General features: G+C 47.4%; 1 protein-coding gene across 1 annotated transcript; it reads left to right on the top strand.

Annotated features, from left to right (window-relative positions):
- The first annotated feature begins 1,217 nt into the window (after positions 1 to 1,217).
- On the top strand, positions 1,218 to 26,026 carry efhd2 (EF-hand domain family, member D2). Its single transcript, XM_041206816.1, has 4 exons — positions 1,218 to 1,580; positions 22,590 to 22,737; positions 24,524 to 24,658; positions 25,857 to 26,026. The coding sequence occupies exons 1-4, from the start codon at positions 1,264 to 1,266 to the stop codon at positions 25,986 to 25,988; spliced, it is 732 nt and encodes a 243-aa protein (XP_041062750.1). The 5' UTR covers positions 1,218 to 1,263; the 3' UTR covers positions 25,989 to 26,026.
- The last annotated feature ends 223 nt before the right edge of the window (positions 26,027 to 26,249 follow it).

Genomic DNA, 26,249 nt, shown 5'->3' on the forward strand with positions numbered 1-26,249 from the left:
TCTTCTATATTTACTTAGTTCTGTTGAAGAGTCATTTCGGACTTGAAACATTAACTGTGTTCCTCTCCGCAGATGCTGCCAGACCTGCTGAGTTTTTCCAGGTATTTTTGTTTTTGTTTTGGATTTCCAGCATCCGCAGCTTTTGTATTTTCCAATAAATTATATAGATTTTTCTTTTCCCACCTATTTCCATTATTTTAAAATATTTTAAAATCTTTTATACTCCCCCCACCCCCACTAGAGCTATACCTTGAGTGCCCTACCATCCATTCTTAATTAGCACATTCGTTTAGATAATATCACCAACTTCAACACCTCTGTGTTCTTTTGTTCTGTTGTCTGTGACATCTTTTGATGATCTGCTTCTATCACAGCTTGTTTGTCCCTACAACCACACCACCCCCCACCACCCCACTTCTCTCCCCCCCACCCAAACCGCCCCCCACCCCGCACCTTAAACCAGTTTATATTTCACCCCTTTCTTGGATTCACTCAGTTCTGCTGAAGGGTCATGAGGACTCGAAACGTCAACTCTTTTCTTCTCCGCCGAGGCTGCCAGACCTGCTGAGTTTTTCCAGGTAATTCTGTTTTTGTGTTGTTTTTTGCTTTTATCTTAGTTTGGGGTGGGGTTTAGTTAGGGGCGGAGCTTAGTTTGGGAATAGGGTGTGTTGGGGGCGGGGTTTGTTTGGGGGGGTTTAGTTAGGGGCGGGGTTTGTTTGGGGCGGGGTTTAGTCAGCGGTGGTGCTTGGTTTGGGAATAGGGTGTGTTTGGGGCGATGTTTATTTAGGGGCGGGGTTTGTTAGGGGCTGGGATTGTTAGGGGCGGGGCTTGTTAGGGGCGGGGTTTAGTTAGCGGCGGTGCTTGGTTTGGGGATAGGGTGTGTTTGGGGCGAGGTTTAGTTAGGGGCGGGGTTTGTTAGGGGCGGGGTTTAGTCAGCGGTGGTGCTTGGTTTGGGAATAGGGTGTGTTTGGGGCGATGTTTATTTAGGGGCGGGGTTTGTTAGGGGCTGGGATTGTTAGGGGCGGGGCTTGTTAGGGGCGGGGTTTAGTTAGCGGCGGTGCTTGGTTTGGGGATAGGGTGTGTTTGGGGCGAGGTTTAGTTAGGGGCGGGGTTTGTTAGGGGCGGGGTTTAGTTAGCGGCGGTGCTTGGTTTGGGGATGGAGTTTGGGTTGTGGGCGGAGTTCTGTTTATGGGCGGGTTCCGGGGTGGGGGCTCCAGTTACTGTCTGGCCGGCAGGTCGAGCGCAGCGGCCGCTCTCACCGGGATGGCTTCGGATGAATTGGCCGCGAAGCTGCAGCGGCGGCTGGACATCGGGGACGGGCAGCCTGGCTCGGAGCCCGAGCCCGATCCCGATCCCGAGCCCGAGTCCGAGTCCGGCTCAGGTTGTGAACAGGGGGCCGAGGAGAAGCCGGTGACCGCGGCGGCGGACAATGAGCTCTCAGCCAAGCTGCTCCGCCGCGGGGAGCTCAATGATGGCTCATCCGAGCCGCAGCAGCCGAGCCTCCGGGTCTTTAACCCGTACACCGAGTTCAAGGAGTTCTCCCGCAGGCAGATCCGAGACATGGAGAGCATGTTCCGGCGGTGAGTGAGCCGGGGACAGGGGGCGGGTGGTCGGAGGGGCAATGCCGGGGGTCCTGTCCCCGGGAGGGAGGGGAGGGGAGAAGCCGGTTCCTCAAATCCCAGACATAACCCGGGGATCACCCCCCTCCCAATCCCGACACTAACCTGGGGATCACCTCCCCCCCCCCCCCCCCCCCCCGCATCCCGACACTAACCCGGGGATCACCCCCCCCCCAATCCCGACACTAAGCCGGGAATCACCTCCCCCTCCAATCCCGACACTGACCCGGGAATCACCCCCCTCCCCCCCCAAATCCCGACAATAAGCCGGGGATCACCTCCCCCTCCAATCCCGACACTGACCCGGGAATCACCCCCCCCCCCAAATCCCGGGGATCACACCCCCCCAATCCCGACACTAACCCGGGAATCCCTCCCCCCATCCCAATACTAACCTGGGAATCCCCCCCAATCCCGATACTAACCCGGGAATCACCGCCCCGCCCCCCATGCCGACACTAACCCGGTGATCACCCTCCCCCCAATCCCGACACTAACCCGGGAATCCCTCCCCCACATCCCGATACTAACCTGGGGATCACCTCCCCCCCACCCCCCCAATCCCGACACTAACCCGGGGATTCCCCCCTTCGGTAAATATCGTTACATTTCAACAACCCGCCTGCAAATATCGACAGTCCAGGGACCCCCACTTGCAAACATTGGCACTCACCCATTATAAATAGGGGTGGGTGGGTGCATAGGCCCCTTCCCCTGGTGAGCTGGATTTTGTGGGGAGTCCTTTCCTGTAAACTGCAGCACTCCAGGGTCTCCTGTCACTTTCAACACTTCTAGTCATACCCCTCATAAGTATTACCCCTCCTGGGACCTCCAGTGTTAATTTCATGAATGGAGCACTCTGGTGTACCTTACACTATCATTCACAAATCCATTTATTAGTCTTCATTCACAGAAAACACCAGTTAGTAAGTAAATCAACCAATAGAAAGAACTGGCAGAGATCATCAGATTCTCAGGACCTCCAGAATCCTGTCCTGGATACAGGGAGGTTTGAAGATCTCTGGAAACTATTCTTTAACCTGTGTAGTTGATGAGTTTAGTGACCTCTGCTGGGTCCTAGTGCTCAACAGGTCATCTTGCGTAATGGTCAGTAAAGGAGACATTACATTCATTCAATGCCCCCTCCCCTCCTTTTCCCAGTTCTATTCTTTGAAAAAAAAATCACACCTTGTTTGTAGTGGGGCTGCTCTTTACTCCTGCAAAATAGAAGCACATTGCCCAAATTATGGACAGTGTTTGCTAGGAACTTTAATTTGTCCTGCTGGTTTGAGAGGTTCCCTCCTCTGCATTCACTCGCCCAATTTATCCCCACTGTGAACACCTGGTCTGTGAGCAACCCTTAAGTTTCATTCTCAGTTGTGCCCTTTCGAACCTGGGCTATGCCCAGAGAGAGTATTTTGAGCTCTCTAACACTAGGATGAAGCACGTGCAGGTCTGTTGCTGGATATAACAGAGGTCATGAAAGAGTGCCCTACAAGAAGCAACCTCAGTCCTGGCTCTTGCTTCTGAACCAGAAGGTTGTGGGTTGAAGTTGAGCGCATAACCCAGGCTAGCACTACAATACAATACTGAGGGAGTGGCATACCGCCATTCTTTCAAATGAGATGCTAAACCAAGATGCCTATCACCTTGTGGATATTAAAGATAAAAGGAAATCAAATAGGCACTTAAGGGAGATAAACTTTCTGGGCTGAGGGGATAGAACAGGGGAATGGGACTGATTGGAGTGCTCTACAGAGCCAGCATAGACTCAATGGGTTGAATGGCCTCCTGTGTTGTCATAACTCTAAACCAAGGCACCATTTGAAGATGAGCAGAGGAGTGTTTACCTTGTGGTCTGGACAATATCTAATGCGCAGTAAGGGCAGGGACAAGATGTGGGTCATTAACAGTGGATAGCATGATGTCTTCTTTCTGTGCTGGGTGCGATGTACAGGCCGTATTATAAAGGGTACGGTTCAGTCTGTCAAATTAAATTCAGAGGGAAGAAGCAGCTTTTGAACTGTTGCAAATTATTTGAAATGCTGATTAAAATTTATATTTTGTGCAAATACAGACGCAGCTTTAAAGGATGGAAGATTCCCCCCGGTTGTGAGAAAATAATTATTTTGCAGCATTAGTTAAAGCAGCTGGCCTGTTAAATAAACGTTCTTCAAAGTCATCGTCCTCTGTCCCCAATTAACCATGGAAGCTAGTTCCAAATTTGTGTAGCTAGGCAGAGGATTGAGATGCTTCTGCTTTTTTTTGGATCTGTCTGGGTTTTTCTGCAAAGAATGTAGTTCATGACTTTAGGCCTGTTGGAGTAGGGACACATGCATCAACCTGTTCCCTAGGAGCCCTCCCATCTTTCATATCTGATACAGCTACAAAGTGCTCTGTGATAAACAAAATACCCACACCTTTATAGCTCTGTTGCCTTATATTAATAAAGACTAGTGGTTTAAACAGTTTGCAGTCTGAACTTGTTCCCAGGTTCAGATTTCATGCAAGGATTAATCTTAGCAACCATTTCAAAACAATTCTATGAGTTGTGGGGAGAACAGCAATGAAGGGGAGGGGGTGTTATGCGACTCGAGAGAGAGAGACAGAACAGGTGCAGGATAAGGAGAGAGTTTGGCACATCAAGGTGCAGAGTGGCAAATGAACGACAGTTGACGGGATAAGGGCAGAGGGTGGTGTACAGAGAGCAGGCATGAAACTTGGAAATGAGCACAAAGCTCTCCATTTTAATCCAGTTACATGTGCTACTTTCACATGATTGCTGGGCCTGCGTTCAATTTTTGAATTAATCTGTTCTTCTCAGTAGAATTCCAGTCACCACTGATGAACCTGATGAAGATTTGACTGCCCTCTGCATACGTTGTAGGAGGTCATAAATAAAGCAGTGTAAACGTCACAACAGTGTAGATTGAGAGTATTTGACGAACTCACCAACACTTTATAGTTCTGTTCACCATCAAACACTTCTGTAAATTTTAGGGGTTTTTACATAAGAACATAAGAAATAGGAGCAGAAGTAGGCCATTTGGCCCCTCAAGCCTGCCCAGCCATTCAATATGATCGTGGCTGATCTGTCCTAGGCCTCAACTCCTCTTTCGTGCCAGCTCCTCATAGCCCTCAACTCCCTGATATTTCAAAAATCTATCCATCTCTTCTTCAAATACTTTCAGTGATCTAGCCTCCACAACTCTCTGGGGTAGAGAATTCCAGATATTCACTATCCTCAGAGAAGAAATTCCTTTGCGTCTCAGACTTAAATGAGTGTCCCCTTATTCTGTAACTATGTCCCCAAGTTTGAGATTCCCCCACCAGTGGAAACATCTTCTCAAAATCCACCCTGTCAAGCCCCCTCAGAATCTTGTACATTTCAATAAGATCACCCCTCAGTCTTCCAAACTTTAACGAATAAAGGCCTAACCTGTTTGGCCATTCTTGATAAGTCAACCCCTTCATCCCTGGAATCAGCCTAGTGAATCTCTTTTGAACTGTCTCCAATGCCTGTATATCCTTTCTTAAATACAGGGACCAAAACAGTACACAGTATTCCAGGTGCGGTCTCACAAACACCCTGTACAGTTGTAACAAGACTTCCCTATTTTTAAATTCCAAACCCCTAGCAATACAGGCTAAAATTCCATTTGCCTTCTTAATTGCTTGCATGCTACTTTTTTGCGTTTCATGCATAAGAACACCCAGATTCCCCCTATGCTACACTTTTTTGGATAATATTCTGCCTTTTGAGTCTTCCTACCAAAGCGCATGACTTCATGCTTTCCTACATTAAACTCCTCCTGCCACGTTTTTGCCCACTCACTCAACCTATCAATATCCCCTTGCAGATTCCTTATGTCCTTATCACAACATGCCCTCCCACCTATTTTTGTATCATCTGCAAATTTGGATACATTACACTTTGCCCCCCCTCCAAGTCATTAATATAGATATTAAATAATTGAGGCCCTAGGACTGAGCCTTGTGGCACTCCACTAGTTACGTCTTTCCAACCTGAAAAAGACCCATTAATCCTGACTCTGTCTTCTGTTTGTTAACCAATTCTCAACAGTCAACTTCAGACTTGGGCGAAGGAAATTAGTTAAGTTTTCCACTCCTGGTTGCTCTCCAATGATCGCTATGGAAAGGGTGCATGCATGTGTGTCTGTGTGTGGGGGTGGGGTTGGGTCATGTGTGGGGTTGCATGCGTGTGTGTGTACATGCATATGGGTGTGTGTGCGAGATGCGCGCACGCGGGTACCTGTGTGTTTCTGTGTGGGTACATGGGCAGGCAGGTGGACGTGAGGATGGGCGTGCATGTGTGTGTACACGGGTGTGTGGGTGCATGGGTACATGTGCAAGCGTGTGCATGTGGGTGGGTGGGAACGTTCATGTGTAGGTATATGTGTATGTGCACACGTGCGTACTTGTGCACAAGCATGCATGTGTGTGCTTTTGTGCACTCGTTTGCGTTTGTGTACTTGTACACGTACACATTGGGTGGAACCTACATATCAGTCTGATTTGGCACATTCAGGACAGGACAGGAGTTTGATCTCCCTAATGTGTTATACAGTCTTTTACATAATTACATACAATAGCACAGAATGAACCATTCAGCCCAAATGGTCCATGCCTCTCTTACTCCTCTTCATCTATCCCCATCAACATTTCCTTCTATCCCTTTCTCACTCATATGCTTATCTATTTTCCTTCAGTATTTACTTTCAGAAGAAAGAGCAGTTTTGGACAGTACATTCAGTGGGTACATCGAGTTTACAAACACTGCATTGGGAGAGATAGCAGAACAAGCAGGGATTTGCACTGAGTTGTGACTCAGATTGAGACTCTGCCTGAACCTGTCTTTGTACAGTTCCGCATTTCTATCTGCAGAGCCACATAGTGGGGAATATTTAGCGATTGAGTCAGATTCGATCATGAGTTTTGAAAGAGAATTGAATCTTTATCTGAAGAGAAGAAATTTGCAGGTTTATGGGGAAAGGGTGGGGTAGTGGGACTAGCTGAGTAGCTCTTCCAGAGAGCCAGCATGGACATGACTGGCTGAATGGCCACCTCCTTTGCTGTAACCATTTTCAGGATTCCATCGCCTGCACTGAGATACAGTCCAGCTCACACTGCAAGGCAAGTGTACAGCTGCTAAGATTGAACACATTCAGCACCCTATGTGAGATTATTGTGGAACTTAAACTCTAAATTCTTAGTTCCTGTTACTGGGCCAAGCCAAGTCTGAGGGAAGTGGACTTGGATCAAGTGAATATTTGCACTCTGATTAAACCGCCCCCTCTCCTGTGTGACGCAGGGCATACAAGTGAGCAAACATCTCAAGCCTGATGCTGTCTGGTTCATGTGCGTTTTAGTGCTGACTGCTGTACAGAAATAGGACACAGAACCTCTTGTGCAGTCACAGATTCACAGAATCTTTACAGTGTAGAAGGAGGCCATTCAGCCTATCAGTTCTGCACTGGCTCTCTGAAAGAGCATTCTCCCTAGCCCCAGTCCCCACTCCCTACTCCCTACTTTATCCCTGTAACCTTGCACATTCTTTCTTTTCAGATAGTAATCCAATTCCCCTTTGAATACCTTGATTGAACCTGCCTCCACCACCCTCTCTCCAACCACCTTCTGGATGAAAAAACTTTTCCTCTCATCGCTTTTACTCTTTTTGCCAATTATTTTGAATCTATACCCTCTAGTTCTTGATGTTCTTGAGTGGGAACAGTTTCTCACTATTTACCCTATCCATACCCCTCAGGGAATATCTCTGTCAAGTCTCCTCTCAGCCTTTTTTCCTCTAAGGAAAACAGTCCTAACCTCTCAAAACTATCCTCATCGCTACAGTTCTTCATCCCAGGAATCGTTCTTGTGAATCTTCTCTGTACTCCAATGCCTTCAGATCCTTCCTCAAGCATGGCACCCAGAACTGGACGCAGTACTCCAGATCAGGCCTAGCTAGCGTTTTGTACTCAATATCCCTAAGATACTATATGCTTTATTAACTGTTCTCTCAACATGCTCAGCCACCTTCAATGACTTATGTGCATATACACTGAGGTCTCCCTGTTCCTGCACCTCCTTCAGAGTTTCTCCCTTTATTTTATACTGTCTCTCCACATTCTTCCTGCCAAAATGGATCACCTCACGTTTCTCTGCATTGAACTTCATCTGTCACCTGCCTGCCCAATCCACTAACATGTTTATGTCCTTTTGAAGTTCAAGACTATCCTCATCACAGTTTACAACGTTTACAATCTTCAAATCATCTGCAAATTTTGAAATCATGCCCTGAACACCACAATCTGGGTCATTAATATACATCAGGAAGAGCCAGGGTCCCAACACTGACCCCCTAAGAAACTCCACTACAAACCTTCCTCCAATCTGAAAAACGTCCATTAACCATTATTTGTTTCCTGTCACTCAGCCAATTTCTTAACCAAGTGCGTACTCTCCTTATTCCATGAGCTAGAATTTTGTTCAAGTTTTGTTGTGTGGCACTGTATCAAATGCCTTTTGAAAATCCATATACACCATATCAGCAGTGTTGCCCTTATCAACCTTCTCCGTTACCTCCTCAAAAAAACTCCAAGTTAGTTAAACATGATTTTCTCTTAATGAATCCACCCTGGCTTTCCCATCCTGCACTTGTCTAAGTGACAAATGATTTTGCCCAGAATTTTCCCTGCCACTGAGTCAAACTGACTGGGCGTTTTGGAGAGGGTTTCCTTGTTGCACTTAGCACACACTTTCAATATTGTGCTATTTTAAAAAGTATTTCCTTCTTTATGTTCAGTTCTCTGCCCTTTTCTTTCTAACCCTTGCTTGGGTTATGGGTTCCAACAACGTTCTGCAACTCCTCATCCACTTTTGCAGACCTAAACAGTGAAGTATTTGACCATGGAGGGCATCACCGAGCTTGATGCTGTCTTCTTCCAGTGCCTACTTTTCAGCAAAGATCACGTGGTTGAGAACAAGAGCGGGCTACTAGCGCTAACTAGCGTGCACCATCCCTAACTCTGCACTAAACAGGAATCCGAACTGGAACAGTCTGTGCTGCTTGAGGCTTTATCAGGCCTTTTCTTTAGTCGGCTGCAGTGAGAGCTGTTAGTATTAATCCTGTTCTCAAGTTTCAGGCAGTCTCCCTGGTGTGACTGATTTAGCAGTTTCAGCTCCTTCGGTGGGATGTGGAAACAGCTGCTAACTTTCTGGTGAATAGAAACATGGAGGTTGACCCTAGCGAGCTGGAATATACACAGCCAAAGCTGACACACAACTGGGGATCAAAGCTGGACCTTGCAAGGTCATGGCTCTGTTACAATGCTGGAGAGTGCACCTACCAACTGAGCCACCAGATTGAGCAGGGGAGCTTTTTCCACAGCAAGCAGTGGAGTGGGGTGATGGGCGGGGAGGGGTTTGGATCTTAGTTCAGCCTTGCTGCATTTCACAGCCTGCGATCGCTTGCATGCTGACGCATGCATTAGTTTCTCAAACCTCAAATTTCTGCCTTCAAATAGCTCCCTGAGCCCATGATATGAAAGGAAAGTGTGTCAGGACTGGGTTAAATATTTGCAAATAAGCAAGAAAGGTAAACAAGTAAGATTGTTGGGTGTAGCCGTTATTTCAAGTCACCTTTGATCTCTTTGGAGTGTTGACCTTCAATGATTGTATGGAATTCACAGCACAGAGACAGGCTGTTCGGCCCATCTGGTGTTTATGCTCCACGATATTGTCCCATCCTTCTTAAACTAACCTTATTGAATATCTTATTCCTTTGTCCCTCATGTTTATCCAGCTTCCCCTTAAATGCATCTCTGCTGTTCATCTCAGCCACTTCTTGTGGTAGCAAGCTCCACATTCTCACTACTCCCTGAGTGAAGGAGTTTCTCCTGAATTCACTATTCGGTTTATTGGTGATTATCTTATTCTTACAGGCCTGTTTTTGGCCACTTCTTCCCCCCCCACCCCACTCCCTCCTCCCTGCCCCCAAGCACCAAGTAGAAATATCTCCTTTACATTTACTCAATCAAACTCCTTCACAATTCTATCAGGTCACCTCTCGGTCTTCCCTTTCCAAGAGAAAAGAGCTTCAACACTGTTCAGCCTTTCCTGATATGTTATATCCTGTCAGGTCTCCTCTCATGTTAGTGAACCATCTTTGGTCTTTCTCTTTGTAATTTGGAGACCAGACCTGTACCTTGTGCTCTGTTTGGAAAGACTCTTAAGTGTCACCTAACCAAAATAGATAAAAACGATGTACTTAAAAGATTGTTGGTCCTTGGTGTCAAAAGCTCTTTCCGCCCATTTAAAACAGAGATGAGGCAAAATTTATTCACTCAGAGGGTCATGAGTCTTTGGAACCCTCTTCCTGAAAAGGTGGTGGAAGCAGAGTCTGTTGAATATTTTTAAGGCACAGGTGGATAGATTGTTGGTAAGGAGGGGGGTGATATGTTATCAGAGGTAGGTGGGATGCAGATTTCAGTTTACTGTCAGATCTGCCATGATCTTATTAAATGGTAGAGCAGGCTCGAGGGGCTGAATGGCCTACTCCTGTTGATTCTCATATGGAATGCAGAGTAGGTTGCCGAGAGAAGTAAAGGTTGAAATTGTGCTGACTCTGGCCCTAGTCTTCAGATCTTGTTACAGATATGGGAGTGGAGGTGCTGCTGAGGGATGATTACAAATGTTACACCTTCATTTTAAAAAGAGGGGGAATGGAACAAAACCCATGCAAACACAGCCAGCCTTATGTCGGTGCTGGTGGGGAAAACTTATAGAAGTGAATTGGCATTAGGAAGGGATGGGGTAATAAATGAAAAGCAGCACCGATTTGGGAAAGGCAAATTGTGTTTGAAAAGATGATCGAGTTCTCTGATGAATGGAGGGCATTTGTGAGAAATGTGCAGTTGCTGATGTGTTTTTAGACTTCAGATGGTGTTTGATTTAAAAAAAAACACAAAATAGGCTTAGCAAAATTGAACCCGTTGTATTAAAAGGACAGTGTCTTTGTGCTAGGAAATTACCTAAGGGGTAGAAAGCAGTGGGTAGTGGTGAATCGGTGCTTTTGAGATTCTGTTCCCTATTGGATTTAGGAGTGACGATATTGAGACGTATTAGAGTCACCTCAGCAGCTGTGATGCGCTGACGGTGTGACTCTCGTTCACCATTTACATTTTTATTCATGCAAATTAAATTTGAATTGGCTGAGAGATATAGCTGAATGTGTGGGCAGCTTTGCTGACTCTGGGCTGGGATTTAATTTCACAATGAAACGGAATAGAATTAACTAGAACAACGTGATTTTTCTCTCTCCCCACGACCCCCCTCCCCCTCCCCCCTTGGAGAGTGAGGAGCCCAGGGAGGAACACTGATCAACCGTGGTTTAAGTGCACCTTTTATGTGGGACGCTGTGATCAGTAGAGCTGCGTGGAGCTCCCAGTGAAGTTTCCCCTCTACACGGTTAAATTTCTCACAGCCCAGCTGTTGAAGGAGGAGACCAGGTCAATCTTAACTCAGTTTTAGATTTTTCACAAAGTGAAGCATTACAAGTGTAAAGCCCCTAACCCTACTGCCCACCACCACTGTCAATAAGTCTCGCTTTTTTTTTTATTCATTCATGGGATGTGGGCTTCGCTGGCTAGGCCAGCATTTATTGCCCATCCTAGTTAGCCCTTGAGAAGGTGGTGGTGAGCCACTGCCTTGAGCAGCTGCAGTCCATGTGGTGTAGGTACACCCACAATGCTGTTAGGGAGGGAGCTCCAGGATTTTTATATGCGCGTGATTAATTAGTTATCTGATGAGTGCGCCCACCCCCACCCTGACCCTGACCCCCACTCCCACCCCCACCCTGACCCCCACCTCCATCGCCACCTGTATACACGTAACCTTAATTTATCCAATGCACATGCTTATCAGGGAGTGAGCACAACAGGCACCATGGTACAAGTTCATGGGAATATCAGGGAATAGAATTCTTGAAGATGGTCTCCACGCGGTTACTTCATGTTGAGGAATCAGAACGCTGTCGAGCAACTTCTGAGTTACTTCAGTGTGACCTCATTGCCCACTGACAGAGAAAGGTGAAGTGAGCAGGTTCTAATTCGCTCCTGCCAGCAGGTATTCTCCCCCATGCTCGGAAGTGTTGACTCTTACAGGGGCCGTACTGTAGGTGCTGTCTGCTGCCTCAGTCATATGGCCATTCTTAATCAAATGGTGAGAGGCCACTGGCTGTTCCACCACAAGGGCACCACAGCAGAGCCTAATCCACTCCTCAACCAGTGTTTTGCTCTCGCCCCTGGCTCCCTTGCTCTTTATCTTTCTGTTTCTTTCCCTGATTTCCGTTCATCTGTATGTCTCTTTCTGTCTCTCTTTCTTTCTTTCTCTCTTTCTCTCTCTCTCTCTCTTTCTCTCTCTCTCTCTCTCTTTCTCTCTCTCTCTCACATCCACACATACAGTTTTCACCAGCGGTCATGAGGTAGCACTTAGGAGTGGAAATTTGGCTGTTTTCAGCAGCCCCCCCCCCCCCCCCCCCCCCCCCACACCCTTGTAACCCAGGATCCTGAGGTCAGTTGTTTCTGTATCTCTGCCCCGCCTGTGACTCACCATCAGCCTGGGATCCAATCCAGTTGTAAGCAGCCAAAAGAATGGAAAACCACCCAGAACACCTTGTGAGAGCAAGTCACGGTGGGAACATCAGTGCTTCACTGGGGTGCGGCAGGGCTGCCAACATAGGTCAGCTTCTCTTCCGCCCACATGGCTAATTTTAACTCTGCAGTTCAAGAGACTTGAGCTGAAAGCTGGGTTGTGGTTAATGGGCGGTGTTCACAGCCTGGGCTGTTTTGTCCACTCGCTCCTGCCCCACCCACGCTTCACGTCCAATCAGGCTTCAGGTGGCCCATTAGCGGCCATTCACATCAAAATAGAGGAGTGAGGGGGGAGGGGGTAGGAAGGGGAAGGGGTTCCCAATCTGCACCTGTAGGCAGTGGGCTACTGCCTCAAACAGAGAGTCAGTCATGGCTGCAAGTTTAAAGGCCTCTGGCTCTGAAATTCTCTCTCTTTATTATTGAAGGCTGAAAAAAGCTAAGAAATTTAGTTAAAGAAGAAAACAGACCGTTGCTGCCACCTTCCCCAAGCTGAATCTGCTCTTATATTCAGCCAATGGCCCAGTGATAGGCGCTTCCCTTCTAACCTTGCGCCCCCTCGTCAAACGCCCAAGCTTTTTCACAGCCGCGCACGAAAAACATAGAGAGCGACGAGAGGCGATTGGCTCATTAAACCCAACAGCTCGTCAATTAGTGACTTCAAAATGGTGGGTGGGCGGGGTAGCAGCTTCCGCACCTGTTTGCCTCCCGTCATTTCGGAGCCTGGCGTGACGATGTTGTCTTGTCTACCTGATGTCACCACAACACGTTACCTGGAATGAGTGGGTTGTCTTCTGAGGAAAGGTTGGACAGACTGGACTTGTTTCCACTGGAGTTTAGCAGAGTGAGGAGTGATTTGATTGAAGTATGCGAGATCCTGAACGGTTTTGACAAGGTGGATGTGGAAAGGATGTTCCCTCTTGTGGGCGAGTCCAGAACTAGGGGGGCACTGCGTTAAAATTAGGGGTCACCCTTTTAGGAACAGAGACGAGGAGAAATTTTCTCTCAGAGGATTGTGCGACTTTGGAATTCTCTGCCTCAGAAGGGAGTAGAGGTGGGGGTCACTGAATATTTTTAAGGCAGAGGTGGATAGATTCTTGTTAGGCAAGGGAATCAGAGGTTATCAGGGTTAGATGAGAATGTGGAAATCGAAACACAAGATCATCAGCCATGATCTTATTGAATGGTGGAGCAGGCTTGAGGGGCTGAATGGCCCACTCTTCCTATCTCTTAAGGTTCTTATATTTTGCTTTCATGCTGGGGCAGGGGTAGGGTAGGGGCAGGGTAGGGGCGGGGTGGTGGGAGCGGAGGTGGGTGGAGTTAGGAAGGCCCCTCCCCACCCAGTTCACGCGTGTGAAATCCAGCCCCTTTTGTGTGACTGCAGTGCATGCAACCTCTCTCCCTGCACTGTGCACTGCCCCTGGACTGTCGGTCACTGTTTATGGCTCATGCACTGACCTACCTGACGTTGATCAGCACTTTGGTGCTTTGCTTAGGGAGGAGGTCACAATCAGCAGGATGGGTGGGGGGGCTGGGGGGGAGCAGGGGAGGTCTCCTGCTGATCCATGACATCTGCTGGAAAGGGGGAGAGAGGGTGTCGTTTCCTAAGCAAAGGGTCATTAGGACACAAGAGTGCTCGACCGGAAAGAATTGAGGAAGAAGAATCCAGAATAGTTTTTACAAGGGAAGAGGGAGAAATATTTGGCAAAAAGCTATTTTAAAAGCTAGGTGGGTAAGAACAGAGGACTGGGATCAGTTGGAGAACTCTCTTTCAGAGAGCCAGTAGAGACATGACAGGCCAAATGGCCTGTTCTGTTCTGTAAGACGTGAGGAGTGGAGCAAGAATCTTCCATAGAATGATAGAATCATGGAATGATTACAGAACAGCAGGAGGCCATTCAGCCCATCGAGATTGAAGTACATGAGTAAGGAAGCTTTGCTACAATTGTACAGGGCTTTTGTGAGGCCACACATCGAATAATTTGTGCAGTTTTGGTCTCCGTGTTTAAGGAAGGATATGCTTACATTGGAGGCAGGAGAGCAAAGTTCCATTAGATTGGTCCCTGGGATGAGAGGATTGTCCTATGATGAGAGGCTGAGGAAATTGGGTCTATATTCTCTTGAGTTTAGAAGAATGAGATGTGATCGGATTGAAAAATTCAAGATTATAAAGGGACTTGACGGGGTAGATACTGAGAGGTAATTCCCACGGCTGAGGTATCTAGAACACGGGGGCATAGTTTCAGGATAAGGGGCCAATCGTTTAGGATTGTGTTGAGGAGAAATTTCATCACTCAAAGGGTTGTGAATCTTATTCTCTACCCCGGACATTTGTGGATGCTCCATTGTTGTATAAGTTTAAGACTGGGATAGACGGATTTTTTGTGTCTCAGAATTAGGGGATTTGGGGAGTGGGCAGGAAAATGGAGTTGAAGCCTAAGATCAGCCATTTGGCAAAATGCTATTTTAAAAGCTAATGGGGTAAGAACAGAGGACTGGGATCAGTTGGAGAACTCTCTTTCAGAGAGGCAGTACAGGCATGACAGGCCAAATGGCCTGTTCTGTTCTGTAAGACATGAGGAGTGGAGCAAGAATCTTCCATAGAATGGTGGAGCAGGCTTGACACGCCGAATGGTCTACTCCTGCTCCCATTTTTTAAGTTCTTGTGAGTCCCTGCAAGAGCAACTCAACCATTCCAACATCTCCCCTGCCCCCACAGGACTGGTGCCCTCGAAGAATGGGGGAGGAGATTTGTAAACTAACGGGTAAAGGGTGCTGGAAATGAGCTGGGAGGTGCTCAGTCTCTCGATCCAGCTGAGGCCGGAATTGCTGGGTCCTCTTAAATATTCTTATTGGCTAAGAGCGTAAAATTCCATATCATTCCTCCCTTCCCCAGGTTAAAATTCCACATCTTTCCTCAGTCATTCCAAGATTAAAAAGCACCCAGGAGCATTTTAATGTGTTAGGAATTTCAGAGTTAATGAAGATTTATTTCTCTCCCTGTGTTTTGGGAAGATAAATGGATGATTTGCTGGTAATGTGATTGCCCATTTCCCTCCCCACCCACCCCGGCTCTTCTGGTGATGACAGGAAGCAGTGGTCAGTCAGCAATGTCCTCTTAGTCCTGGGTTAGTGGCAGTAAGTAGACCCCCTGAATTAGTGAAGTACAGAATTCATTATTTAAACACGTTCCTCAACAGCTCATTCAGTTAATGAATGACCTTGGGAGAAGCAGCTAAATATTCGATCTTTGCCAGAGTCATGTGTTGGGGATATGTAAACAATGATAGATCCCCACCCACCCCCACCCCACTATCCTATCACGGATTGAATCCACGGCTCTCAAAACCCTCCCCACCCCACCCCCAGCATGAGGCACTAGTGTCCATTCTCCCACTGTAAGGGAAGATGGGAGTGTCTTCCACATAAGGCATCACAGATACCATCCCTGTCTGATGTGCACAGGCAGGTTCCATCAACAGAGGTAGGGGTGCGAGTCACAGGCTGACAGTCAGGAGTGCAAACCCTGACTGCCTCTCTACCCGCTGTAACCTGGGGTTCTGGGGCCATTTGAAGCCTCCAAACCAGGGAGCCCTGCAGAAAACAAGAGCAAACCTGGGGCCTTTCATTCTATCCGCTTAATTCCATAAGTGACTGTGCATCTGGCCGCTGGAAGTTTCGAGAGTCGGGTTGGGAAAGGCGGACAGCTCCCCTCCTTTCGTGATGGGAGTAAGTGACAGGCTGGGCTTGCAGTGATCTGGGAGAATCCGAGTTTGCCTCTTGGTTGTAGGCCTGGTCAGAGGTGAACTAGGCAGATAAAGATCATAAAGTCCAAAACACAAGTAACAAGCTATTTAAAATGAGCATCTCTTCTTAACTCATGGGAGTGGAGAGGGGAGGAGGGGGAAAGAGGAGGAGGGGGTTGGGGAGGATTGGGGGAGGCGTTGCACTGAGGGAAATCACCTCACGCTCAAACAAGTGAGGAGGCCTCTCTCTTCCGAACTCGGTTTATTTTTAATAACTCTGAGGCAGGCTTTAAATGGACAGTGGGTTTGTGTCCGAAACTGTGTGTCTGTCGTTGATGGCTGAGATGTGTGAAGTGCAGAGGGAGGCCTCCTGGCTTGTTTTAACACAAGATGATGTCACTCAGTGCGTTGCCCCTTCCCCCGGCCCCACTCAGAAAGCCCCCGGTGTCATGCCCACCCAATCTCCTTTCAGCACCTGTCACTGAATCCCCCTCTCCCACAGAGCGGGAGGGAAGACCCGATAAATCACACATATCGAACCATCCGCTCCCTCACCACAGAAGAGGAAGTGGATCAGTGAGAACGAGAGTGTGTGTGTGGGAGGAAGTGGTGTAATATTAAAGACTGCAGTATGGAGAGAGTTAGTCAGCACTGCCGAGCAAGTTATTGGAAGTCCAGAGTTTGAGATGAGGCTGGATTCTCGCCTCTCTTTAACTGCTCAGGCTGATCACACACTTCCCGGCCAATATCTCTGGGATTTTCCATTCATACTCTCCGCTAACGCGCGGCCAGGAAACCCAGAGTTAGTAGCATTCCCATGTGGAGAAAGAGCAAGACTCAGTCAGTGGGAGGAGTGGCTCCTATACTCAGTAAGCGGACTCCCAATCGAGCCCATCATTCTCATCAAGCTCATCCCCCCTGACTCAGACACAGCTACCCTCCCGGCACATTCAATGCCAATTTTTCCCACTGTTCCGCTGAAGCACTGACTCTCGCCTGGGTTTGGGTTCCAATGCTGCCAGCAGCTCACTGGTAACCTGCCCCATGCGGCTATTTGTCTCGCACAAGCCTGGAGGGAAAATGGTGATAGTCTATTCGACTGTGGGGTGAATCGCAGCCTAGCTCAATCCACTCCACAACTAGAGCTGGTTATAGCTGGAGTCGCAGGCCAGAGATTTTCTGCTGATTGTGTCCCATCACGAATCAGGCTCCCGTGGAAATGGGCCCTTTCCCCATCCATTCCCTCACTGTCTGGGTTAACACACAAAGAACAGCCAAAGTCCCGGAGGACTGGTGGCATCTGAGGAACCGCCCCCCCCACCCCATTTGAGAGTTAGCCCTGTCAGAATAGGAAGGAGAAAGTGATGATTCCGCTAGTGCAATAGCCTGCTGCCTCTTGCTGATTAGGTTCACCAACGAAGAATGGCCATTTGCACAATTTACTAATAGAAGGACATCACTCAGAATCGCAAGGAGAGGAAAAGCTCATTTACTAAGAAACAGCACCACGATAACTGAACATCCCGGCATTGACTGTCAGCCGACTCCCAGCCCTCATGAGAAACAAACCCCGGCAACACCACGAGGAACTAACATCGCATGATGTCCAGCTCAGCACTGATAAAGGGAAGAGGAAGTGAACTCTCCCTCCTTCCCCTTTTCACCTTACAACACTTCTACTTCATCTTGGTTACCCAATGCCTTTTTTTAAAAAAAAAGCTGAATTTTAACTCTTCCCTGGCAGATTTGCCGGAAACTATGCGTGAAAAGCCTGAATCAGTAGGCCCAATGTCCATAGCAACAGAGCTGACATACTGTAAGAACCTGGGATCCTTGACTGCAATCCTTATCTAGACCTTGGATTGGCGTGTCACAAGCCCTCGGAGTAGATTAGGGAGAATCAGCCCATCTACACAATAAGGTGCAGAGCGCAGCCTGATGGTGATGCCGCTGTCGGGGTCGAGATTGTCCCAATCATGACAGGTCAGGGAGACAATTCCAAGATTTAGAATGATGGTGGCAGGCGACTTGTGTGGACTGGATTGAGATGGGCAGTGATTCCTCCAGTACTCAAGCAGACCTGTCATAATTTACTCTCTAGGCTCGTGTATGATGAACGGCCCATATGGGGCAAGGCACCAGCACTAGTCCTTGTGACAGTTAGGTGGAACAGTGAGGAAAATTGGCATAAAGAACACAACAATCAGGAGGAGTAACAGTGGGAGGGAGGAAGGGGGTGGGCAGGGCCGCGTCTGAAACCTTCATTCAGAGGCAAACAAATCTGCTTAGTGCCTCTGCCTTGCTGTTACCCCCAGTCTGTGTGTGTGTCTCTCTCTCACCTGTACTGGTGGAGATAGACTGCACCATGTTTTGTAATTCGCTAACTGATCCCCTTCGTGCCCCCCAGCTATCCATCCTATTCCCCTGAGCCTGTTGTACTCACTGTATCCCAGCCGTGGGTATAGAGAGAGGCATCTGCTCAATAACCCCCAGTCCATGATTCGCTGAGGTGTCTCATGGACTGAGTGAGTGTGTCGGAGCGATGTTGGAGACCCTTTGACTGTTAGCATTGGGGCACCTGTGCATCTGGGGTCTCATGTAGACCAGACGGTAGATTTCCTTCCCTAAAGGACATTAGTGAAACCGGATGGGATTTTTAGGACAACTGACAATGGTTTCTTGGTCACAATTATCAAGACTGGCTTTCAATTAAAGATTTTTTATTAATTGAATTCAAATTCCACCAGGTGCTGTGGTGGAATTAGAAGCCATGTCCTCAGAGCATTCGCCTGGGCCTCTGGATTACTATGAATTATTATTAATAAATTATTATTACTCATCCTAATCCCTGCTGGTCAGTACCTGACCCTGCCCTCCAGCCTCTATCTCATGAGACACCAGTAGAGTGCATTATTGTGTCTGTGATGGATTTCTGTCCCAGAGACAGATTATACCACCCATGAGTTGTGTCAATCTCTCACTCTGTCTTTTTCTCTCTCTCACACTCCTTCCTTTCCTTTCACATCTCTTGCTCTATCTTTCTTCCCTGCATCTCCAACCCCCTCCCACCTCCAGGTCTCAGTTTGTTGGTCTTTCTCCCTCCTCTCCACAGTCTAAGACGAATTCACTCTCTCCCTCTGCTAACAGCTCTTGAATTTCCGATCTCTGACATGGAATGCAGGAACGCTCCCTCACTCCCTCTGCAGGTAGAGACTGGACTCCTCCCTTTTGCTCATTTTACTCCTTTGGGATCAGGAAAATCCAATTGGATGTTTAATGATCTGAAAACAAGACCCTGAATGGCTCCTGCAGAATTTAGATGTTTTTAGATGAATTTACCTTTGGTAAACAGGGTTCTTGAATATTTAAATGCGGTCAGCTGAGGTTATCTCTGGGAACTGTGGTGATGCACAGTGAGGAAGTTAGCAGAGACATGCCTGGACTCAGAATCAGCCTGTGCACTGGAATGTGGATGGAGGGAACAGCCCGGGATGGGCAATGGACAGTTCTCTCCGATAGGGGAGGCGTCAGACAGTGTACCATTGTTTTGTGTGTGTGTTTGCAGGGTACTGGATGTGCTCGAGTGTGGGAATGCCTGTGTGCGTACTAACACTCCGTTACTCAGGAATCCGGTGTTGCAAGTTCCCTGGATCAGTCCCCAAGCCGTGCTTAGTAAGTGGATCTGGAGAAGGAAGACACTCTCCCGGTCCCTGGATCCTGCCAGAATACTCGCCCATGCAAGGAGAGGCAAAGACATGAGTGAGAGCCCTCATCCTGTGGAATAGCCCACCTGTACTCACTGGGCCCAGATACTTGGGGAATGTACTGGAAGGTGGCTGTTCAGCACTTGCAACCACACCCCAAGCAAGGCGTCAAGGCCTGTGGGAGGGGGAGGTACATGAAGCAACCTAAAGATAATTGTCAGTCAGTTGGCCTGTGGTCATTGCACTCACCTCCCAGCCACTTCTTTCCAGCTCAGCTGCCAGTGGCTGTTCTGATCAACATTGACCTGCATTTACATAGCACCATTTACAACCTCAGGATATCCCAAAGCATTTTACAGCCAATGATGTGTGTTTGAAGTACCAGCCTCTGATGGTGCGGCGCTCCTGTGGCACTGCCCCTCCAACGGCGTGGCGTTGACCCTTCGATCGACAGTGCAGCGCTCCCTCGGCGCTGTCCCTCCGACAGCAAGGCGCTCCCTTGGTGCTGACCCTCCGGCGGTGCGGCGCTCCCTCTACAGGGGGAGGGGGGAAGTGCCCACTTTTGATGTAGAAGTGGACAAATGTGACCTCTTATTTCCTGTTGTCTGTTGTTGGTGAGAGTTTTGGGTGTCTGTGGATGTGCGAGGTACCTGCTACAACAGCTTCTGCTAAAATCCACCTGCAGCATCACAGCCTCCCCTACAGAAAGTCATCCACCCATGTTTTTCAATCTACCTCGCTCAGAATGTAGGTTGAGAGTGGAGCATCAGATCGAACCGAGGCTGAAGGGAGGAGGGGAGAAGCTGAGGTAAATTAAGGAGCAGTGGGTTGGGTGACTCCACCGTTTTGCTTTGGAAGCCTGTAGTTTGGAAGATGGAGTGAAGACTTTGGGGAGGAAGTGAGGAGCTCCACTGTCCAGGAACCCTGGAGAATGATAGTCACTGATTCTGTGTTGTGTGAGTGATTAGCAAGTCCCAGAAATTCACTCAGGCTTGTGTCATTCACACAGGCCCGAGAGCCAGTAAAACCAATGTGAAAAGCTTGTGAAGAATTACATTGTGTTCTCAGTCTTGCTGCAGTAAGGAGATGTGGTGAAGGAGGATTGTGTGAGGTTTGTCAGGTAAATTGTCCGATTCTCACAGATAAATGTTTTAAATTGGAGTTCAAGAGCTTGTGGATTGATGAGGATCTGAACAGTGCAACCCCAAAGCCTTTTGTTCACATGCTAAAAAGCTGTCCAGGCCAGTGTGAAAGTGGATGGAGTCATTGTAAGGTGGACAGGCTGGGGGTCAACAATCTGAGGTTGGAGCTAATCAGAGTCTTTAAAATTGTGAAGAGGTTTGATAGAATTAACGCAGAGAAAATGTTCCCACTTGTGGTGGAATCAAAAACTAGGGGCCATCAATATAAGATAATCACTAATAAATCCAATAGGGATTCCGGAGAAACTTCTTTACCCAGAAAGTGGTGAGAATGTGGAACTCGCTGCCACAGGGAGTGGTTGAGGGGACTAGGATAGATTCATTTAAGGAGAAGATAGATGAGAGAATTGATGTTTTTTTAATATGTTTGGCGAATATTGTGTTATCCTATCAAGAAAGCTGGGTATCCATGTGTGGGTGTGTGATTTAATTAAGCTGGGAAGAGGTTGATAGGAGTCAGGTTGTCTGGGGGGTTTAAAACATGAAAAGAATAGAGGTGTTAAGTTTGAGGTACAAGTAAATAGATTAGATCTAACATGTACATTTTTTTAGATAAATGAAGAGTTTGTTTGAATATCAAAGGGAAGTCAGAGGTAACAAAAAACATGTTTGCATCTTGCAGGAGTTCCATAGGGAAATAGTAATGGGGATATTATATTTTATTGACCTGAAAGCAAGGACAAGATGGAAATTTGAAAGATCTTATACTTGGAAGGATTTGAGTTTCAAAGAGGTGTGAGAACAATGGAATCTGAGATGAAAGGAGAGAAAAAGAGGTATTTTAGAGTTACTGTGGGTAGCTGGAGCTGTTTGAGCTGTTGAGCTCTGGGCTGGGAGAGGATGCTGTTTGAATCAACCATCCAGTCAAGTCAGAAAGGTTTTGGGCTGCAACTAGCAGTTTTATTCTGAAGTGGATTCCACTGCAGAGTGGAAGAGAGTAGAGGTCCTATGATATGACTTTACTGAAGCTACAGCAGTTTGCCTTTTGAAATATTACTGGATTTTTTTTATAGTTAGCATCTATAAGGGGAGGTGTCTACTTGTGGGTCTGACCAAGTGGAGCATCTTTTTGGGGAATGTTTTGTAAGACTAACTCTAATTGTGTAATTGTAATCTTGTGTGCTTAAGTTTTCTTTTATTCTTGTTAATAAAACTTTTACTTGTAATTTTTAAAATCCTAAAAGTGTTACTGGAACTCTTACTGCTGAGATCGGTACATCATTGTCCTGTTTTCAGAATACAAGAAAAAATGGTCTGGCCTGTAAGCGAGGTTTCCCTCTGGGATTTGGTTTGTGCAGCAATTAACACGGGCTCTGGTCACAATGATAGACACATGACTGAGAAAGGAATAGAAGCCTGTGTTGATAGGCTGAGATGAAGAAGAGTGGGAGGAGGCTTGAACGAAGCATAAACAATCAAATAGACCGGCTGTTGAGGGGCCAAATGGCCTGTTCCTCTGCTGTAAAATTCTATATGAGCTTCAGCACAGAACAAGTCAATCAGTGGGAGAGGCTGCCCCACTTCCATGGCCCTGATTCCACCCATCCCCCATTCCCACTGCCCCATGGCCCAGGCACCCCTCAACCCGTGTAGCCCCCTTCCCCACAATGCCCCTGGCCTTTGTGACGTGGTTTGTCTTTACCTCTGATAGGTACGATGCTGGGAAGGACGGATTCATTGACCTGATGGAACTGAAACTGATGATGGAGAAACTGGAAGCTCCACAGACTCACCTCGGACTGAAGAATATGATCAAGGAGGTGGACGAGGATTTTGATGGAAAACTCAGCTTCCGAGAGGTAACTCAGTGGATTGGGGACTGAGGAGGTTCACACAGGGTAGCCCACAAGTCAGAAGTACATAATACAGATAAAAGTAGATGTAAATTACTGAACATCTGATAGATCCAGGTTTCCTCTGGGCGAGTTACAGCATTAGTGCACATTAAACCATCGATCAACTTTAACTATCCCAGGTTAACCCTCAATGATGTGCAGTCCTGGGTTAGTTAACATGATGTACAGGCCCCCCAGTTACTGGACTAGTTAATGTAACGTACAGGCCCCCCAGTTAGTAGGTTAGTTAATGTGATGTACAGATCCTGGTAACTGAGTTAGTTAATGTGATGTACGGGTTCCAATTACTGAGTTAGTTAATGTGACGTACAGATCCCGGTAACTGAGTTAGTTAATGTGATGTACAGGCTCCAGTTACTGAGTTAGTTAATGTGATGTACAGGTAACTGAGTTAGTTAGTGAATGGTATACAACAACAGTTTGCACATTAACAGCATTTCTAATGGAGGAAATCAAGGTAGGATAGGTCACAGAGGCTAGACCAGAGAAGAGCATATTGGTAGAGATTCCCTAAATCTAGCCCAAGACGTTGGGTTTTGAAGAATGGGAGTGAGATGAAAAAATTGGGGATTAGGAAGGGAGTTCCTGAGGGAACTCAAACTATTCGGCTCTCCCCAGCTCGCTCGGTGTACCACTCTTAATTTTTTCACGTTCAAAAAGGGGCTGTGCCAATCTATGGGGAGATTTTTCCTGTTCATTATCGGCGAAAGGCCAACATTTATGGCCCACTCCTAATTGCCCTTGAGAAGATCACCAGCCTGAGCCGCTGCAGTCTTGTGGTGCAGGTACACCCACGGTGCTGTCAGTGAGGGAGTTCCAGGATGTTGGCCTGTTCAGTAAACTCATCCTGGATTTTTGGCAGCACAAACCTTGTTGTTCTGTTTAAAATGGAATTATTTTAAATAGTGGCGACAGAAGGAGCATGTGACATTATCTTGTTCAGTGTAACAATGTCCCTTCTCCTCACCACCCCCACCCCCCGAAGTTAGTTCAGTTTGCCTGCGTTATAGACAGACGAGGGAAAATAAATGATTTCCATCTACTCCCATGGGCAAACAGTGGCCATTTGGGTGCCGCGGTTGAGCAGTATCTGAAACCAAACCCAACATGCAATCCTACAAAGGAAGACTGGAGATAACTTCAGGAAATAGCATGAATTCCTGGTGATAGAGACTGAAGGATCCCTGACTCTGTGCTGCTGTCACCCTCTCCTGGGCACTTGGAGTATTGCACTAGTCTGTTCCAAAGTTTAACATTTTCATGTCCTATTTTGTGCTTTAAAAAAAAAATGACTCAGTGATTTTAATTTAGCATCATAAATAATATCTGAAAATAGGAACTGAGCACTTAAGAGTTTGAATTATCTGATGATTTGAGTTAAACTACTTCAAACTGAGAGCAATGAACTATCGTGGTAACCTGGTGGGTATTGCTGTACAGAGCAGTATTCTAATCATAATCCAATGACCTCATCTGGAAGATACACATGGGAAAGTCATTTTAGAATAACGTGGGAAAGAATTGGAGTGATGTCCCCCTCATTATTAAATGGCAGTGCCCTACTCGCTGTAAATGAGTGATGAAAACTGATTTATGAACTTCGTCTGTCTCTCGCTTTGACCTCCCAGTAAACACGAGGCCAGATTATTGTCACCTCACTTTGTCCATTCAGCCCCAGCAGCGCCCCCGCCAAGCACTCAGTTCCTGTTTCCATGTTCCCTTTCTCCAGTTCCTGCTGATTTTCCGAAAGGCGGCTGCAGGAGAGTTGGCTGAAGACAGTGGTTTGCATGTTCTGGCCCAGCTGTCCGAGATCGATGTCTCCACGGAGGGAGTGAAAGGAGCCAAAACCTTCTTTGAAGCCAAAGTAAGAACGGCCGCAGTTTGATAGCTTGTGTCAGTTTCAGCGCTCGTATCGAATTCCATTGCATTCACAGCACAGAAACAGGCCATTCAGCCCAACTGGCTTATATTGATGTTTATGCTCCATGCAATTCTTCATCACTTCCTCCTCTGTGTATATTCTTCCGATCCTTTCTCCCTCATGCATTTAACTAGCTTCCCATTAAATGCATCTGTGCTAGTTGTCTAATAACTCTGCGACGTTCCCACATTCCCTCATGTCGAACTCTAGAATGTAGCAGGAGTTGCCGTTGAAGGTGTGAAGCTGCCAATCTGTGGGGACTCAGAGAGATGTGCCCTCAGTTATGGGTATGTGGCTCCATTTTCATGGATAAAGAGCCCAGAATTGCACCTGATCTGCCAGCCTTTCTCCCACCCGATCCTTTGTACATTTGTTGAGCCTCTGTCCGGTTGAGAACACGGTTTATTAGCTTCAGTGTCACAACAAGTTGAGGATTGCTAATATTGTGCAATCAGTGTTTCCTAGCTCAGCTATGACACAGGTTAGTTAGAGTTTAAAGCTCACTCTACTGTGCCACATCAAAATTTCTCAGCCCAGCCTCATAACAGCTTCCCACCATCAATCCCCCACCTCCCCACCACCTCAGTGGGATGGTCTTCTATTTCCTACACAAGCTGGAATTATTGCTGAAGAAGATCAAGGGTTGAAAAAAAAACATTTTGGCTCATCAGTCCCATTCCATCCCATGAGTCGTCCTCAACTGCCCCCCCCCACCCCAAAACCCGGAAACCCCCCCACCCCCACCACCACAACAGAAAATGGACCCAGAGTTGCTCCCAAATCAAGTTGGGAATTCTACGAGGTGGAGGAATATTCTTTTTTGACCGTTGTAACTTTTAATTCTGACTCTGAGTCCTGTGCTTATTGTTGCGAGTTAGAAGGGCATGTTGAGAGGCTGCGATGAAGAGGGGCGAGAGGAGGTTGGTGATGGAGCACCAACACTGGCAGATAGCCCAATGGCCTAATCCTGTGCTGTAAATTTAATGTACTATAAATAGCCGGTTTATCTCCACGGTCGGATAATTGAAAGACCTGGATCAGGGTTTCCCCTCGGCGTGTGGACTGTGTTCACGCGGTTGACGTCGGGCCCTCGTGGTCTTGTGCTTTGATCTGATAATCGAAAGTTGGGTTTCCTGCGCAGGTTCAGGCGATCAACAATGCGAATCGATTTGAGCAGGAGATCAAAGAGGAGCAGGAGGAGAAGAAGAAGCAGGCCGAGCAGAAAAGACAGAAGCAAGCAGCCTTCAAGGAGCTGCAGTCAGCTTTCAAGTAAAGCCATACTACCCCACTGAGAATGCATGGCTGGCTGGGGGTGGGTGGGTGGGGGGGTCGGTGGGGAGTGGGGGTGGGTGGCATCAGAGGATCCAGCTTCAAATCCTGCCAAATCTTAGCAAAGACTGACTACTTTCATTTTTTAAAGAATGGGGTGGGTGGGTGGGTGGGGGAGGAGAAGATTACCGAGCAGCTGGAGTATGTCTGAGGTGACCATAATGAGCAACTCGGGTAGACGGAGCTGTCGGTCACTTCCAGTTAT

This window comes from Carcharodon carcharias, chromosome 15 (assembly GCF_017639515.1).
Source record: "Carcharodon carcharias isolate sCarCar2 chromosome 15, sCarCar2.pri, whole genome shotgun sequence".
NCBI classification, from domain to species: Eukaryota; Metazoa; Chordata; class Chondrichthyes; order Lamniformes; family Lamnidae; genus Carcharodon; species Carcharodon carcharias.